We start from the raw sequence: 19,527 nt of genomic DNA, 5'->3' as shown, positions 1-19,527 counted from the left end.
AAACTGGAAAACCACGGGGAGTAACATGCAAATAACTGATTATCTTATGTGTCTTCCACAGGGATTGGTGAAACTATCTTGTCAGCCTTTTCTATTCCTAATAACCCCTAAAATGTTTTTGTGTGAAACTTAAGGGCATAAAGCTTCAAGAACAGAATTTCTTAGGTTATGCTTATAAGGACTAACTAATGAGATATACGAAAAGAAATAACTGAGGCTAATTCTCAGGGATAAAATCAACACCCCACCCCAACTCCTTTTATTTTAATGTCCCTTGGGAAGTCACAAAATCTTAACTGCTTATTAAAAGCACACTATAGACATACAGCAATCTTAGGCAAAACAGTTGAGCACTTCAAGCTTGGCAAAGGTGGAGTGAGGAATGCTGATGCTTGTGTCTATCTCGTATTTCTCTTCACCTAAGATGCTCTGATTTTATCAGCACTGAAAGACTAAGAGCCACATGTGTGTGAAAAAAGCTACAAAGCCTCCTCCTCCTGCTGAACAGTGTGCATCTGCAAGGCCGCATCTGGGTGGGAAGGTTCCCTGGCCACAACCACACAGAGTCAAAAGGGTTATCTGCTAGCATGTGGGCAAATCTCACTTTAATTGCAAAAGCCTTCATTTATAGCACATTCAGTAATGAACAAACAGAAGAACTGCTGATATTTGAACATATGAACATAAAACTCCTTGAAATTCAGGTAGTCAAAATAAGAGAACTCAACAGGGAAAGCAACCCTCCTCAGTTATTCAAAGTAGTAGGATGTTCCTTGCAGAGAAAGGACAAAACCATTCTTCACATTTTTAGACAAATACATATTGGCAGTTCCACTTGATAAAGTGAGCTGGACATCCTCCTTGGAGCAGGTGAGGGCAGAGCACTTAGTAAAAGGGGGACCCTGGGTGCACCAAAGAGCATGCAGTGCCAACCAAACTAATTCCCTTCCCCTATACACAGACAAGGCTCATGCTTGCATGACCCCAGACATGGGACAGACAAGGAGAGCCATCAGATATTTATTGCTGTCACTGCCTGGTGCTGTCTCATGGTGTTAATTTAGCCCATGGAGAAAATCCTTGGCCAGCAAACTCATTTGTCATTGAATTTAAGTCAAAGAATCTTAATGAAATTCTTGTAATATGTATAAAGATTTCTATTTATCTACTTAAAGCAATGGTTACACAATGAACATTCCTGTTCTTAGGAGGGTTTGTTCTATACAGTGGAATAGTTTAAGAAAAGCATTGTCTAATTTTTATTTATAGTCTCAAAAGGGACAGAAGGAATACAGAGAAAGCATAACTAATTCTCCAACTTGAGGGCCCAGCCTATATAAAAACAGACTTCCCTGACTTGAGGTCCATCCATACTTTTTAGATGTTCCAACGCTGAGGGAAGGGAAGTGAAGCCCATTACATCCCACTCCTACAGTGAATCTATCACAGTGTTCTAGCTAAAGTGTATGTTTAAAACTACAGAGGGTTTCAACTCAACATCTAAATTTTAAAACCAAAGCATTTCAGCAACAAATACTCTCAGAGAGCTCATCTCAGAAATGAAGTTGAAGAACTATTGCTCAGATATTCTGAAGTCAAGCTGCAGCTTGGCTCTGTCCCCCTTCAGGCTCAGGCAGACACATAAGGCGGCGGCGGCTCCTTGGCGGTGCTGTTCACGGTGGCATCATCATACGAGGGTAACAGCACCTTAGGAAAAGGAAGAGGAAGGAAAAGGAGGTTAGTGTTTAAACATGCATATACACACAGAAAACAGACACAGAGAACAGACAACTGGAGTAGGGGCAGGGGAGAGAAACAAATAAATCTTTTTTAAAAAGTACATATATGTTCCTCTAAGGTTTAACTTTAATAATTTGACTTTATGCAATTAAACATTTTCATAACCTGTACCAAGTTTGATTTTTCAGCAAGTGGATACACTTTGACAAGAAACTTTTTGAAACCTTAAAGAGGCAAGTGGGAAGAGACTTTCTATCCTTTCTGTGTTTTGCTAGCCCTGTCTACATGCTAAACTATGGTGCCTGCAGGGGCAGAGAACTGTGTCTCAGGACTAGGGAGATGTAGCTGTGGTTTCTGAAGAGCAAAAAAAAGACTTTTCTGGGTACACTGAACATGCACACCTGCAAACCGGAGCAGGGCCCGGCCTGCCTGACTACAGGCATACTCAGGTTGAGAGTCGGGCAATAGAATGGAAAATGCAAGCTCAGTATTAACCTGGACTCAGCCACGTTTTACAGTATGGGCTAGGTTAAGTTACTTGAGCTCAGTCTATCTCCAAAATATCTTACTCACTGCTTAGTTTAAACCCGAATGGTAGGTAGGCATTATGGTCTGGAGAGCAATAAATAAGAACAAGCACTAGATTTATTAACGGCCTTCCTCTTTGTTTACATTTCAAGTACAAAAATAGCAGCTTGTATTTGTTTATGAACTATTAACATAAGAAAACAATGGCTGATTTTTATGTTCTTGAAGGAGAAAACAAAATATAGAGAATATCAACTCAAATGCTTAGTCTTTATTCAGCCAATTAACATTTGTTATCCATCTGCAACTACCAGGCATTAAAAGGAGTCAAGAGGCAGTTCCTGCGCTTTAGCAGTTCAGAGACGAGATTAAATAAAATCTTACCCACCTCAAGTGCTTTGTGGAAAGAATATCCACAAAGAGAACAGAACCATACTTTGTTACTTTTTCTATTACTGCTATTATGGACATTAGCTTGACTTAAGATATATTTTCATTTATCTGTCCCTTCAGTTTCTAGAAGACACTGACATTTTCTTTTAAAATCCTCATCATAGTCATCTCCCCACCCATTTCATCACTTATTTTCCTCTGCCTCCAGTCTTGGAGCTCCTGTAGGGCTGAACTTATTAGCTCCAGCGTTAGGCCTGGTGCCCACGTGGTAACAGGAACTCAAGTGCTTGTGGAATAATAATAAAATATCATCTAGGCTGGGCCCTGAAGAACCCACAGGGGTCATTAGGCAGTGAAGAGGAGTCTGGCATTGGAGGCAGAGAGCATCTGTCTTAGTGAGGGTCCAATCACAAGACAAAAACCACACACTAATATAAACAGAGGAAGTTTAATACGGAAGATTATTACCAGGGCTTTGGAGGTATGGGGAGCTGGCTAAGATGGGCGAAAAGACAAGGCTAATGGATGCAAGTGCTGAGTAAGGGTATGCGAGGAGAGAACAAATGGAGAGGGGTCCCCTCCCCAAAGCTGGGAATCAGACATTATTGGAGAGGCTGTGGTTGAAACCCACTGGATGGCAGGGAAGTTTTCTTGGCTGAACCAGGCCAGTCCTTCTCCACAGGCAGCAGGTGGAAGCTGCTGTGCAAAGACCGACCTGGCTGGGAAGCCGCTCCAGGGGATGTTGCTGCCTTGCTGCTGGGAGAGGTATCACTTGCCCCGGAAACTGCCTCAGGGGAAACTGCCTCAGGGGTGCATGTGCTGGGAAGGGCAGGGCTGCAGCTGGAGCCTGTCTCCCCCACCCCAGGGGCACTGCCAACACAATCCAAACACTGCAGCAGCACGCATTGACCAGGAAAATACAAGCCCTTCCTCCAGCTTAACATCATGCCAACTGGCAAAGGAAAAATATTCACCGGGCCCAGATCCAATCAGGCTAAAAGAAAGAAAGTTGGAGCTGAGAAGCAATACATTGATAACTGTCACAGCAACACACTAGCAGTGGCAAGAGGCGTGAGTCATGACTTTCAGCTTCATGGCCTTTGTTCCTGAAAGTGGTAGTGATTTTGAGCCCATGTCCTAAATACTTTATACTTTGCTGTGCCTATGACATATATGACTGCATTTTCTCCCCCCCTACTCTTCCAGTTTTTTCTCCCTCCCCAGACTGCAGCGGCATTCCTGAGTGGTTAAAAAGGCAAGCCTGAGAGCTGATCAGTAAATCTTCCAACATACCGCTGAAATGCCACAGCCCCTCACGAGCCTTCCCCATCTGTGTACATGGACACATGCATTATAAAAGACCCCTCTCATTTTGTGGGGAGCATGGACAGATGAGCTCAAAAAACGCTGTCTTTTCTTCCCCTGCTGGAAGAGGTCCCCACATAAGCCCTCTAAACTAAAAGCTTGTTACTCGCCAAGCTGAACCTGTCCGTGTCTTTAGTCTGCTGGATCCACCTTAGTTCGGTGAGAAGCTGTCGTTTTTACACAGCTCCTTGCCATACTCGGGGCATAGCCCAAGGTACAGTCTGGGGCAAATGTTCCACTGCTGCCCATGCTCACAGGGGAAGGAGTACCCAAGATATGTTCGTGTATCAGATGCCAAACCAAGGCAAAAGAGTATTTCCATCGTTCTCCCCACTGTGGCACCCAACAAACCAGCACACACCAAGCACCAAGTATGTATATACAGGGTATTCAGTAACAGCACCGCAAACCTGAAAGCACAGTACTTTTTTTAAAATTAGAGCACCTGTAAGTTTACAGAAAAATCATGCAGGAATATATCCCCCCTCAAACACACACACAGTTTCCCTACTAACAATATTTTTCATTAGTATAGCACTTTTGTTATAATTGATGGAACAATATTATAATTATGCCAATAACTTTAACCCACTGTTTATGCTAGGGTTCATTCTCTGTGTTGTACTGTTCTATGGTATTTCTGTGTTAACACAACCTAAATTTTCCATTTTTATCCCTTTTCAAATCCACAATTCATGAAGTTGATCCTCCATCACCATCCACTGCCAAAACTTTTCCATCACCTTGAACAGAAACTCTGTACCAATTAAACATTAAGTCCCCATTCCCTTCCCCCTCCCCCTCCTGGCTCCTGGTAGCCTTGCTCTAGTTTCTGACATGATGACTTTGCATATTCTGCTTATTTCATATATGTAAAATCATGCAATATTTATTCTTTTGTGTCTGGCATATTTCACACAAGGTTGTCCATGTTGTAACATGCATCAAAGCTTCATTCCTTTTTAGGGCCAAAAGTAGTATACACTACCGTTTTATTCATCCATTTATTTGTTGATAGACACTTTGGTTGCATCCATCTTTTGGCAATTGTGAATAATGCTGCTATAAACATTAGTGTGCAAATATCTGTTTTAGTCCCTATTTTCAATTACTTTTGAGTGTATACCCAGGACTGCTGGGTAATTTGGTAATTCTATAATTAGCTTTCGAAATAATTGCCTGTTTTTTTTACAGTGGCTGCACTATTTTACATTCCCACCAACAATGTACAAATCCTATTTCTCCATAACCTTTCCAACACTTATTTTCTTATTTAAAAAAAAAAAAAATAGTAGCCATTCTAGTGGGTGAGGGATGCTTTTGATTTGCCTTTCCCTGATAGCTAATTACATTGCGCATCTTGTGTATTTTCTTTGGAGAAGTGTCTATTCAAGTTTCCCTATTTTAAATTGGGTTGTCTTTTTGTTATTGAGTTGTAGGAGTTATGAATATTAAATCTTTTTACATATACAGTTTTCAGATATTTACTCCCATTCTATAGGTTGTCTTTTTACTTTCTTGATAAAAGTCCTTTGATGTATAAAAGTTTTAAATTTTGATGAAGTCTCATTTACCTTTTTAAATTTCTCGTGCTTTTGACATGAAGTCTAATAAACCACCACCTAACACAAGATCCTGACCATGTTTCCCTATGTATTCTTTTAGTTTTATAATTTCAGTTCCTATTTTTAGGTCTTCAATCCATTTTAATTTTTTTATATGGTTTGAGGTAAGTATCCACCTTTATTCTTTTGCATATGGATATCCAGTTGTCCTACCACCATTTGTTGAAAACACTATTTTTTCCCCACAGAATGGACCTGACACCTTAGTCGAAGATTAACTGGCCAAAGGTGTGAGGGTTTATTTCTGAACTTACAAGATTCCACTGGTCTATGTATCTGTCCTTGTGCCAGTACCACGCTATTTTGATCACTGAGGCTTTGTAATAAGTTTTAAAATCAGGAATTGCAAGCACTTCAACTTTGTTTTTTATCAAAATGTTTTTGGCTATTCAGGGCTGCTTACTAATTCCATATTAATTTGACCGTTGACTTCCGTTTCTGTGAAGAAGTCTATTGTAATTATGCTAAATTTGTAAAACGGCTTTGGGCAGAACAGATTTCTTACTATTTAGTCTTTTAATCCTTTAAAACAAAATGTTCTTCCATTTATTTAAGTCTTCGTCTTTCAGCAAAACTTCGTAGTTTTTTGTGCGTAAGTCCTTTATCCTTGATTAAATTTATTCCTAGAGAAGCAGATGTGGCTCAAGCAATTGAGCTCCCACCTACCACAAGAGGTCCCAGATTCAGGTCCCAGTGCCTCCTGGAGAAGAGGAGCAAGACAGTGAGTTGGTGTGATGGGCAGGCACGGCAAGATGATACAACAAGGAGACACAAAAGAGGAAAGACAATGAGAGACACAACAAAGCAGGGAGTTGAGGTGACTACTCAAGTGATTGAGCGTCTCTCCCACATGGGAGGTCCCAGGTTCAGTTCCCAGTGTCTTCTAAAGAGAAGAAAAGCAGACCCAGAGGGTGCAAAACAAATGGACAGAAAGCAGAAAGCGAGCACAAACAACGAAGGATGGGGTGGGAAGGGAATAAATAAATATAAATCTTTTAAAAAATATATTCCGAGAAGCGGACTTGGCCCAGTGGTTAGGGCGTCTGTCTACCACATGGGAGGTCTGCAGTTCAAAGCCCGGGCCTCCTTGACCCGTGTGGAGCTGGCCCATGCGCAGCGCTGATGCATGCAAGGAGCGCCGTGCCACGCAGGGGTGTCCCCCGCATAGGGAAGCCCCACGCGCAAGGAGTGCGCCCCATAAGGAGAGCCGTCTAGCGCTAAAGAAAGTGCAGCCTGCCTAAGAATTGGCGCCGCCCACACGGAAAGCTGACACAACAAGATGGCACAACAAAAAGAAACACAGATTCCCGTGCTGCTGACAACAACAGAAGTGGACAAAGACGACGACGCAGCAATATGGACACAGAGAACAGATAGCTGGGGCAGGGGGGTGGGGGGGAAGAGGAGAGAGATAAATAAATAAATAAATCTTTAAAATATATATATATATATTCCTAGATATTTGATTCTTCTAATTGCTATTGTAAATGGAATTTTTTCATTTCCTCTTTGGACTGTTCATTACTAATGTATAGACACACAACTGATTTTTGCGTGTTGATCTTGTACCACACCACTTTGCTGAATTCATTTATTAGCTTTAGTAGCTTTGCTGTGGACTTTTCAAGTTTCTCTATGTATAGGATCATGTCATCTGCAAAAAAAAAAAAAAGTTTTACTTCTTCCTTTCAAATGTGGATGCCTTTATTTCTTTCTCTAATTGCTCTGGCTAGAACTTTCCGTACAATGTTGAATAAAAGCAGTGACAGAAGGCATCCTCTTCTTGTTCCTGATCTTAGAGGGAAAGCTTTTACTCTTACACCATTTTCACTACGACATTGGTTGAGGGTTTTTCATATATTCCCTTTATCCGGTTAAGGATTTTTCTTTTTCCTACTTTTCTGAGTATTTTCAGGGAGGGGTGCCAGATTTTGTCAAATGCCTTTTTTGTATCAATTGGTATGATCATATGATTTTTTTCTTTTGTTCCATTAATGTGGTGTAATACAAGAATTGATTTTCTCATGTTGAATCACCCTTGAATACCTGAGGTAAATCTCTCTTGATCATGGTGTGTAACTGGTCTTTTAATGCGTGGTTGGATTTGGTTTGTCAGTATTTTGGTAAGGATTTTTGTATCTATATTCATAAGGGATATTGTTCTACACTTTTCTTGGGGTATCTTTATCTGGCTTTGGTTATTAGGGTGATGTTGGCCTAACAGAATGAGATGGGAAATGTTCCCTCCTTTTCAATTCTTTGAAAGAGTTTGAACAGTGTTGATGCTAATTCTTCTCTGAAGGTTTGGTAGAATCCACCTGTGAAGCCATCTGGTCCTCGGCTTTTCTTTACTGGAAGGTTATGAATTACTGAGTCAATCTTTTTACTTGTTACTGGTCTTGTGAGATCTACTGTTTCTTCTTCAGTCAGTGGAGGTAGGTTGTATGTTTCTAGGAATATGTCCATTTCATCTAGATTATCTAATTTGTAGCATACAGTTGTGGATAATGCCCTTTTATAATCCTTTTTATTTCTGTGGGGTCAATTGTAATGGCTCCCTTTAATCTCTGATTTCAGTTATTTGTTCCCTCTCTTTTGTCTGTAACCAAAGGCTTAATTTTATTAATCTTTTTTTTTAAAAATATGTTCATTCCTTTTTTTTAAGATTTTATTTATTTATTTAACCCCCCCCCCCCCCAATTGTCTGTTCTCTGCGTCTATTTGCTGCGTCTTGTTTCTTTTGTCCACTTCTGTTGTTGTCAGCAGCATCGGACGTGTGGGCGGCGCCATTCCTGGGCAGGCTGCACTTTTCTTACACTCTGGGCGACTCTCCTTACGGGGTGCACTCCTTGCGCGTGGGGCTCCTCTACGCGGGGGACACCCCTGCGTGGCAGGGCACTCCTTGCGCGCATCAGCACTGCGCATGGGCCAGCTCCACACGGATCAAGGAGGCCCGGGGTTTGAACCGCGGACCTCCCATGTGGTAGACGGACGCCCTAACCACTGGGCCAAGTCCGTTTTCCTTTATTAATCATTTCAAATCAACTTTTGGTTTCATTACTTCTATTTTTTAAAAATTCTTTATCTCATTTATCTGTGCGCTAATATTTGTTACTTTCTTTCTTCTGGTAGCTTTGGGTATAGTTTGCTCTTCTTTTTCTAGATCCTCCAAGTTGTGAGGTTTGGTCTCTGATCTGAGAGAGTCCTTTTTTAATGTAAGCCTTTTGTTTTGAGGTACCAGGAGCCAGGGAATAAACCCAGGACTCATCCACTCAACCACTGAGCCACATCAGCTTCCCTGAGTTGCTTTTTGTTTGTTTTGCTTTGTTGTTTGTTTTTTTCAGGAGGCACCAGGAACTGAACCTGGAATCTCCCATGTAGGAGGTGGATGCTCAAAAGGTTGAGCCACATCCACTCCCCCTCAGTAAGCATTTAGAGGTATAAATTTCCTTCTCGGCACTGCCTTAGCTGCATCCCATAAATTTTGGTGTGTTGTATTTTCATTTTCATTTGTCTCAAGTTATTTCCTAATTTCCCAAAGCACTGACTTTCAAGGAACTTGCATTCCAGTGGAGGGCATAAACACAACAGGGAACTCCGCAGGACAAATGTTCAGGTGCAGAAAAGGGTGGAGGTCAAGGAAGGCCTGTCAGTAGGATAAATAGGAGGCAATCGAGCAGAGAGAAGTGGACAGCATTCCAAATAGAGATAAGAACACACTACAAAGGCAAGGAAGCCTGCAAACATAGCATTTTCTGGCAACTCTCAGGATGTGTATGGTAACTACTTAGGGAGAATGACTGAGAGATGCAGAGTCAGAGCATGAAGAAAAGGCCTCTTATACCAACTCAGGGAGTTTTCACCAGTATCTAGCAGCAGCATCTCCATTAGAAATCCTAAAAACCTCAGCTTAAACTAAGGAAATAAAAATATTCCTTAAAACAAAGCAACCGGGAAAATGCACCTGAATAGTCAAAAGTATTCTAAAAAAGAAGAGTGACATAGGAGGAATTTCACTGCCTGACCCTTGAAACATATTACAAAGCTATAATGGTCATAAAGGTAGAGACTTACTGGCATAAAGATAGAGACATCAATCAGTGGAATAGAATAGAGAATCCAGAAACAAATCCTCACCTATACAGTCCACTAGTTTTTGACAAACATATGAAGTCCATGTTAATGGGACAAAACAGACTCTTCAACAAATAGTGCTGGGACAACTGGATATCTATAAACAAAAGAATGAAAGAGAACCCCTATCTCACTCCCTATACAAGAACTTACTCAAAATGAATCAAAGCCCTAAATATAAAAGAAGCCAGGACCATAAGACTACTAGAAGAAAATGTAGGAAAACATCTTCAATACCTTGTAGTAGATGATGGTTTCTTGGACCTTATACCCAAAGCAAAAGCAAGAAAAGAGAAAATAGATAAATGGGACCTCCTCAAAATTAAACACTTTTGCACCTCACAGGACTTTGTCAAAAGGATGAAAAGGCAGCCAACTCAATGAAAGAAAATATTTGGAAATAATACATCCAATAAGCATTTAATATCTAGGATATATAAAGAGAGGTTAAAACTCAACAATAAAAAGAGACACAACCCAATTAAAAAATGGGCAAAAGACTTGAATAGACATTTGTCCAAAGAAAAAATACAAATGGCAAAAAAAAAAACATGAAAAAATGCTCAACAGCACAAATGATTAGGGAAATGCAAATCAAAACTACAGTGAGACAGCATTTCACATCCATCAGAATGTCTACTATTAAAAAGAAAACAAGTGTTGGAGAGGACGTGGAGAGACAGGAACCCTTATCCGCTGTTGGTGGGAATACAGAATAGTACAGCCACTGTGGAGGGCTGTCTGGCAGTTCCTAAAGAAGTTGAATATAGGCTTGCCATACCATACCCTGCAATACCACTACTGGGTATCTAACCAGAAGAACTGAGAGCACGTGATACAGACAGACATCTGCACACCAATGTTCACAGTAGCATTATTCACGATTGCCAAAAACTGGAAACCCAGGTGTCCATCAACTGATGAATGGATAAACAAACTGTGACATAATAACATGATGAAATATTATGCAGCTGTAAGAAGAAATGATGTCGTAAAGGATATGGCAAGATGGATGACATTATGTTGAGTGACATTATGTTGAGTGAAGCAAGCCAGACACAAAAGGAAAACTACTATATGATTGCATTACTATGAACCAAATATATTGTGTAACATATTGTAAGATTCAAAAAGAAAAATTTGTATGTATCCAGTACATTTGAGAAATGTTATGTTTTTATTTTAAAAAAAAAAAAGTCTTTGTAAAATTGTAAACTTAAAAAAAAAAACTTCAAACAAAGCAACAGCGCTCTTCTCTATATCTGCACATTTGACTTTAGGAAAAGACATCCAGCATATACATGTGTGCACAGTCACACACACACACACACAATTACATATGAGTTAAAACAAGTAGAAACATCTGTGATCAGCACTAGAAATGGTAAATTTAGCATAACTTAGCCTCAGCATTATGCTCCACAACTTCATTAAACAATGAACTGATTCACAGCTATCCTTATCCTTGGAAAATTATTCAAAAATAAAATGTACCTACTTAAAAAAAAAGAGTGACATTGGCCATCATCTTTGTTTTTCTTAGCAAAGTGTAACACTCAAATGCTCCAAAATATTCAAAGAATAAAAATGAAATTTCTTTAAAATAAAAAGGTTGCAAAACTTGCCTTGTCAAACTTACTTTTACTTGAAGTTTCTATTTCTTGCTTTTTATCTTCAAACTTATTTTTAAATTTCTTTTTATACTGATATTTTAATATTCTTAACGGCCTTTTCTTTCAAATATTCTTTTGCCTTTGACCATTTAAAGGTTGAGATGCCTTTTTTTTTCTTTTCACTAGTTTCTGAAACCCTCACTTGTCTTCACTTCCCAGTTACCACATGCTAAGTGTAAAATATTCTTCACACTGCACCTATTAGAGTATTTTCAAAAGTTCTGCAAATGGTATTGGTTTTAAATTGAGGGGACAGAGCCACCTTTTTATTTAAATAATACTGATATTAATGAGTTCAAGGAAGGATAACCATACTGTTTATTTTCTGACTGAAAAACACTTGCTATTTCTTTTTCCACAAAGATCAATGAAGTACTTGGAAATCTGAGAAAATAACCATAGGGCCAATTAAAATACAAGTAGTCTATTAAGATGTTACAAAAAAAATTGGTGAAAAATTATTTTGACATTTTTAGAAGTTGGCATTTAGTTAAACTTAGTTCTTTACTTTCTTCTTTTTAAAAGCTAATCATTCACAATGAATGACCAGGAAAGGAACCTCTGAAGATTCAGGTCATGCCCTACTTCACCTACTTCAATCTAAAGTCACTGCCTGGCAAACAGCAGGTACTCAAAGAACAGATAAATAACTCTACGCATTATAAATCCACCCGCAGACCACTTTCCTTCAAGCCATATTCAACACAACCATTCTAATCTAAGTACAGTCCCTTTGTTTTAACACGATTTTAGCTGCAGAATGACTGGATGGCAGTGCAACTCTTTACTACACAGGTCTAAAAACCCCTCTTGACCATGGTCCCATCTAATCTGATCATTAGTAAGATTCTCATCTATCTATACATGGTGTCTCTTCTACTGGGAGACAGTATGCTGACAACCTGCTGGGAGGAAAAAGCTCACCAATTATTCAGTTCAACGACAAAAATTGAGTGTTCCCAGAGGAAACTTCATTCTTCTTAGTTACATTAATATAGGTAACAGTTGGAGAGAAAAATCAATTAACATCAAAGCTGCAAAATCTAACATCCCAAACAGAAGTGCTTCCAACTGGGCATAAATCCGCAAGTCTTTAAAATTTCGGAAATTAATTCACTCCATCAAATAATAAGAAATGATAAAATAGTAAACAGAAAACAACTACTGATAAAAATAGGAAATGTTTGAGTAGTAGATTCGAACTGGATTTTTACTATAAAATCTGTCAAGCCCCTGAAAGCTTATTTGGAATTTTGTATTTGCTAGGATTACATTTCCAAAAGTATTATGTATAAGTCACACAAACGACCTCAATCATAAAAATATATCACAAAATCAAAGATGGCGGCGGACGTGGCCCAGTGGTTAGGGTGTCCGTCTACCACATGGGAGGTCCGCGGTTCAAATCCCGGGCCTCCTTGACCAGTGTGCAGCTGGCCCATGCGCAGTGCTGATGAGCACAAGAAGTGCCCTGTCACGCAGGGGTGTACCCCACCTAGGGGAGCCCCACGTGCAAGGAGTACGCCCCGTAAGGAGAGCCACCCGGCGCAAAAGAAAGTGTAGCCTGCCCAAGAATGGTGCCGCACACACAGAGGGCTGACACAAGATGATGCAACAAAAAGAAATACAGATTCCCAGGCCGCTGACAACAACAGAAGCGGACAAAGAAGACGCAGTAAATAGACACAGAGAACAGACAACCGGGGTGGGGGGGAGGAAGGGGAGAGAAATAAATAAATAAATCTTTTTTAAAAAATCATCAAAGATATACTGAATATGCTCACAGATTCCTAGGTATGCACAAATGGACTGCACAGAATCTATGAGCCCTTTGAAACTGCATATAAAATTTTGTATATGTGCATTTATTTTCCACGAAGCGGGTCCTGAGCTTCCCTAAGTTTCTCAAAGAACCATCCTTAGAGATTTTGGGGTGTAGGACCATGGCAACAGAACAAGGCACAAGATAAGTGGACCTTACAGTCTGTTTGCTGGGCCCCCAAGTCCTAATAAGGGTGAGTAAAGTTAACAGGATGAAAGATGTGTGCCACCTCATCCACACTGGAACAGGCTGAGGAGAAGGGGACAGGAGATTATCTTATATTGGTGAACATTTGGGGAATTATGTTAATAGGTAATTGACAACTCTAATAGCAACCCAGAAAAAACTGGGGCTAGGTAAAGAACTTGGCAGCTGAGAAAATAGGGCAAATGTTATCTCTGGAAAAACAAGAGATATACAAGAAAGGGAATGTACACTACAGGGCTCTGCACTGAACAATATTTACATACTCTCATAGTCAAAGTCAATACTACCCAAGGATTTATCCAAACAATGTGATATCACGAACAAAAAGTTATTTCAAATTGATAGTAATTGGCAATATAAACACATCACTTAAAATATGGAGAACAATGCTAGAAGAAACAAGTAAAAGGGTTGAGTGTACTGCTGGGGTGAAAGAGTAGAGGATGGGGAGGAGAGAATAATTAAAAAATAAACCTTTTAAGGCCATGATTTTGAGCAACATTATAAATATGGCAGGTGGCCTGGAAAGCAATCCTGACTTGCCAAAGATGCAGCCCTCATCACAAATAAAGGCACCAAATAGAACCACCCAGGAATGCCAAGCTGGCACATTTGAAGTTCTTACCTAGGACGGGAAACATTTTTTCCTGGAGAAGTTGGTCAGGACCGACCACTTCATCTGCTTGAGACTTTCTTCCAGCCTTGTGATGCCCAACCTCCACATTATAATATAATCTCGAGTATCCAAAACACCAAGGGAAACTGGAGATCTATGATGCCATAGGGTACTCCCAAGGAAACAACTGTGTGCAACGGGAAAACTGGCAAGTCCCTTACTGAATACCACATTCTTGCAATTCTTGCATAGGACAACAGCAGCCCAGTATTTCATGGCAAAGGAAAACTCTGACATTCGATATCTGGCTCTACCCCACCAAACTTCTTTCCATGATTCCTTAGCACAGCATGCTCATTACCAATCTGACTCCTTTTTCTTATGCTATTTCCCTCTTGAAATATTTTTCTTTCTTCTGTCATTTCATACAAAATCCAAACAACTCCAGGTTCAAGTTAAGTTTACTTCTAACATGGGTTTCCTAAGATATTCCAGTCTTGGTTGTTACTCTCATCTCCCTACCCCCTCTTCTCCTCTTAACTATACTATGCAATTGTAGTAGTATAAGTTAGTTCTAGAAATCCAAAACACTACAATGATACATTTTATATTCTTCATAGATAATATAAAGTCATGAGAGAAGCACCGGAAAGGGTAGTTATTATACTATGTCCCTCTGAACCCAGACACTATCATTACTTCCCCGAACACTTACATAACCTAATTAAATTATATACTGTCTTGTACTATTTATTGTCTTGTATACATTCACCTTTCTCCTCTCTGAAAAATTTCTTAAAGACAGAAGTCTTAAACTTCTGTATCTTTTTTGCAGCACTGCTTCTTAGACAGAGGTGCACTCAAATTTTAGTCTTACCACTTAATAGCTCCATGACTGTGGTCAAATTGTAGATAGAGGTAATATAGTGGTGACAGTCAAACATGGACTCTCAAGTCAGAGTCAGATTCAAATTCCAGCCTTGTGATTTATGAACCCTGGAGTCCTGAGCATGTTAATCTACCTGAACATCAGTTTCCATACCTATAAAAAGGAGACTGTGATAAGGATACCCCTCAAATACTGTTGTAAAGATCTCATACCTCATATACTGAGGACAGGCATAGCATTTGGGTTCTCCGACAAAGGGCAGCAACCCTACAACTATGGCAAGACAATCAACATATTACTTTAATCTATACCAGTTCAATTACACATCTTCCTTATAAGTACTCTGCCTGTAAATTAATTCACTTGGGTTAGGAAAGTTCTTTTTTCCCCTCCAGATTCTGATGGCTGCAGAAAGCGCTGGAGGCTAAAATTTGAATCAAGTAGACAGCCAGATAAAAGCCTACAAGGAAAGATCACTGAACTAACAACCTAACTGACTTAGATCCTGTCTCAAGAATCATGAAATATTTCTGTTCTTGACTATGGAAGAATATGCCTCAAGATCCTGCTGAGAAGCCCTGAGTAACTACCTCCTTTGGAAATAGCCAGCTCATGATTTCTTTTCTCGCAGGCTGGGAGTGGAACACTTCATTCATCCCCTCTACAATCACATTTTCCAGTCTATCATCCCTGCCTCCTATCTTCTCCTTTACCAGATCTAAATAAAAGAAACTGAACAACAAGAAGGGAGACAAAAAGGACACCATTTTTATTGCAGTTTGTGAGGGGTGTAAAATCCAAATACACTTGGCTGAAACCCCATCTGTTCTTTTGTTCCTTAACACAGTAGACTAGAACACCTATCAGAGGCCTACCTGGTGCTAGGGAGGCAGAGATGAAGACAGTTCATTCTGTGAACCAAATGAAACCTGGAGGATGATACCCTAGATTAACCTAGCACTACTCATCACAGGAGTGGAAAAATTCATGTAAACGTGTATGCTGTGAAAACCAAGGCATGGGGCAGTGGCTGTGGCTCAATCAGTTGGGCTCCCATCTACCATATGGGAGGTCCTCAGTTCATGTCCCGGGGCCTCCTTGTGAAGGCAGGCTCGTCTGCACACTGCGGAGAGCTGACTCAGCAAGGTGACACAACAAAAAGGGAGGCAAGTAAAACAAAACAAAACACAGAAGAGCGTGCAGCAAATGGACAGAGCAGACAACATGCAAGCCACAAGGGGGGGGGGCGGCGGGAATAGAAACAAAAAACAAGGCATGCAGGTGGAGGTGTAATTGAAGAGCTGGGTGTGTGAGGCTGGACTACCAGAGGTGCGCCTGGAACAACAGGTAAGGATCTGATCCGATCACAACTGGTCTCTACAGCGACACAAGGAAGTGGAACCTATTCCAGGGCATTGTTTGTTTACATGAAATTAACTGTCCCCTTCTCCCCCAAAATGTATAAAAAAAATAAGGAACGTAACACTACATATGGAGGTTTGTTTTGTTTTGGCTCCTTCGGGAGGTAGAGGGTGGGAAGCAAGGGGCATGGCATTAGAAAGCACAACAGCTTAAAAGAGCGGCAATTGTTGATAATACATCAATAACAGTCCCTCAAAGCTGCTTCACGAATATGATGGCCTTGGCAGGATTAAATTTTAACTCCAGTCTCTTCTCCCTCTGCAAGAAAATGTTAGAATGCAAGCAGCTAAGACTGTTGTTATTGTAGGAATAATCTTGAATCTGCTCTCAATTGTTTAAAAAAAAAAATCACTGGCAACTGAGATTTTAAATATTAGTCCACACCTTACACATGACTGTCACACAGCAGAGTGGACTGACAGCACAATTAAGAAATGTGGAAGTAATAAATGGCAGAACACTGAAGGCCTGCAAATATGGGGATGATGAATCTAGATTTATGGTTTAGAAAGATCTGTCAACAACAGAGAAAAAAACGAAGAGAAGGTAGAGTTCAAGACTAGAGGCTAAAAAACTAATTATAACACATGTGCAGATGACGACTCCTGGGTACTGGCGCAGGTAACTGACTGGACACTGCAATGAAAGAAAAAGCAGCTTGGGAAGAAATGAAGTGAGCTCTGCAGTGGGCTCTCTCTGCGGAGATGACCACTGGGCAGTCTGGGATACGGGCATGGAACTGAGAAGGGGCCTAGGTGACCCAGATCACACAATCTAAGCTATTTTCTCTAACTTGGACAAAGAGAGAGCAAGACAAATGAATTATTTAAATACTTTCATGTTTAATGTGTACATTAAATATATTTAAATAATTCACTGCCAACAATTGTTAGTTTTACTGTGTATCAGGCACTGAGTATACAACACAGAATCAAACTTCTAAGGTCTAAATTACCAGAGAGCTTATATGCTAGTGGAGTCTGATAAAGGTAGATTTTGTCTTCTACAGGAAAGTACAAAGCTTCTCAATCAGCATCCACTGACCTCAGTGTGCCATGCAAATACTACAATTTCCTATGTCTGCCTACATTTCAAGAAGACTGGGCCAGCTCTGAGAGTTGACCATCTGGGTCCACCACTTCCTAACTTGGAAAACTTGGGCAAGTCACTTACCTCTTTTAAGTCTCACTTTTTTTCATCTGTCAATGGACATGACAGTCTCTATCTCATAAGGCTGGCAAAATAAATAAGCCCAAGTAATGTGCTCACCAGAGTACATGGTATGTACTAACAGCTGGTAAGTCTTAATTTTATTTCATACATTTGTAAAACGATGAGGTGGCTTGTAGTATTGGACACAGTGCAAAATAAGACCACCGAGTATTAAAATAACCCAGAAATAAGGTAAAATGGAAGACTGAGTTTATGGGTTTTTTTTTTTTTAAAGATTTATTTCTCTTCCTTCCCCCCACTGCCTGCTCTCTGTGTCCATTCTGTGTGTGTTCTTGTGTGTCCGCTTGCATTTTTGTCATGCAGCACTGGGAAACTCACTATTTTTGTTGCATCATCTTGCTGCGTCAGCTCTCCATGTGTGCAGTGTCACTCCTGCGCAGGGCTGCACTTTTTTCATGCGGGGCAGCTCTCCTTGTGGGGCACACTCCTTGCATGTGGGGCACCCCTACGTGAAGGAGACCCTTGTGTGGCACGGCACTCCCTGGACGTGGTAGCACTGCAAATGGGCCAGCTCACCACACGGGTCAAGAGGTCCTGGGTATCGAACCCTGGGCCCTCCATATTGTAGGTGGACACTCAATCAGTTGAACCACAACCGCTTCCCAGTTTATGGGGTTTTTATTTCTCTATGTGTATATACAGAAGGGAGTGGTATTTCTGGCAGTAAATTCAAAGAAGGATTTTATAGAAGTAATCCCTGTGTAGAAGACAAGAGGTAACACTGAGTATAATAGCTTAAGCTACTGGTTTTCAAGGCTTAAGCTATTGTTTTGCAAGTGAATGGTTCACTTATTTATTTTACTTTCCACTACAGTTTGTTACATAAACTTGAGTTTAGATTTGTAGGACAAAATAATAAATATGGGAGAATTGAAGCTTTCTCAGAAAAAATACATTCCTAAAAAGGCCAAATAATGGGCAGTGGTGAGGGTGGTGTAACATTGTAAATTTAATGAATGACACTGAAATGTACACTTTAAAATGATTAAAATGTTACATTTTGTGTTATATGTTTCTATAAGAAAATTCTTAAAAAGGTTTTAAATGATCAAAGAACAGAAAAAGGAAATTAAATGAAAACCAAGGGAATTGGAATAAACCACAGACTTCAGTTAATATTACTGTAGCAACACTGGTTCATTAATTGTAACAAATGTATCATACTACTATTAGATGTTAATCATAGCGGAAGCTACGTGTGAGTACATGGAAACTCTCTGTACTGTCTTCTCAACTTTCCTGTATATAAAACTGTTCTAAAAAAAAAATAGTCAATTAAATTTTTTTTTTAAAAATAGAGAGTGCCAGAAGAGTAGGTGCTGCTATTTACCAAAGCTCTTCTTGCAAAAGGGGGAAGCTCAACTCTTTAGGTCTACATAGACCAAAAAACAGGAGTAATTAAAGTTGCTGGGCTTGTTCAGTTGTCCTAAAAATGTATACCCAGTCTGGCCCAATGCTGGTTTTATAAGAATGTGTGAGCCAAGAATGATTTTTACATTTTTTAATGGTTGGGGGGAAAAAACTCTTTTACATCCTGTCTATGGCTGCTTTTGCTGTAACAGCAGAGCTGAATAGTTATGACAGCAACCGGGGTTTTGCCCGCAAAGCCTAAAGTACAGCCTGCAAAGCTTAAAATATTTATATTTTATAGAAAAAGTTTGCTTCCACCCGCACTAAGGAAAGACATTTCCCTGAATTCTGATCCTGGAAGACATGATAATAAATGTGAATGTAGACAGTCCCACAACAATTTCATCATTTAGAGGAATTAAGTGTTCTAAAGGTAACATGATTTAAACCAATCCCACATAGCCAAAATATTTTCTCTTCACCATCTGTTAAACCCCTAATAACCTACAATGTATCTTGTTTTAAAACAG

The 19,527-nt window shown here is 39.9% G+C and overlaps 1 protein-coding gene across 1 annotated transcript in view; it reads right to left on the bottom strand.

Annotated features, from left to right (window-relative positions):
* Positions 1–575: 575 nt before the first annotated feature.
* Positions 576–19,527, bottom strand: part of LAPTM4B (lysosomal protein transmembrane 4 beta) — a 72,942-nt gene continuing 53,990 nt past the window's right edge. Inside the window, exon 7 of the mRNA XM_004461282.5 lies at positions 576–1,707. Coding sequence (XP_004461339.1) covers positions 1,630–1,707 — 78 coding nt within the window. The 3' untranslated portion in view covers positions 576–1,629. The remainder of the gene's footprint in view (positions 1,708–19,527) is intronic.

This window comes from Dasypus novemcinctus, chromosome 14, assembly GCF_030445035.2.
Source record: "Dasypus novemcinctus isolate mDasNov1 chromosome 14, mDasNov1.1.hap2, whole genome shotgun sequence".
Classification (NCBI taxonomy): domain Eukaryota; kingdom Metazoa; phylum Chordata; class Mammalia; order Cingulata; family Dasypodidae; genus Dasypus; species Dasypus novemcinctus.
The sequence above is the reverse complement of the archived record's forward strand: the minus strand, read 5'-3'. Positions and strand labels throughout refer to the sequence as shown.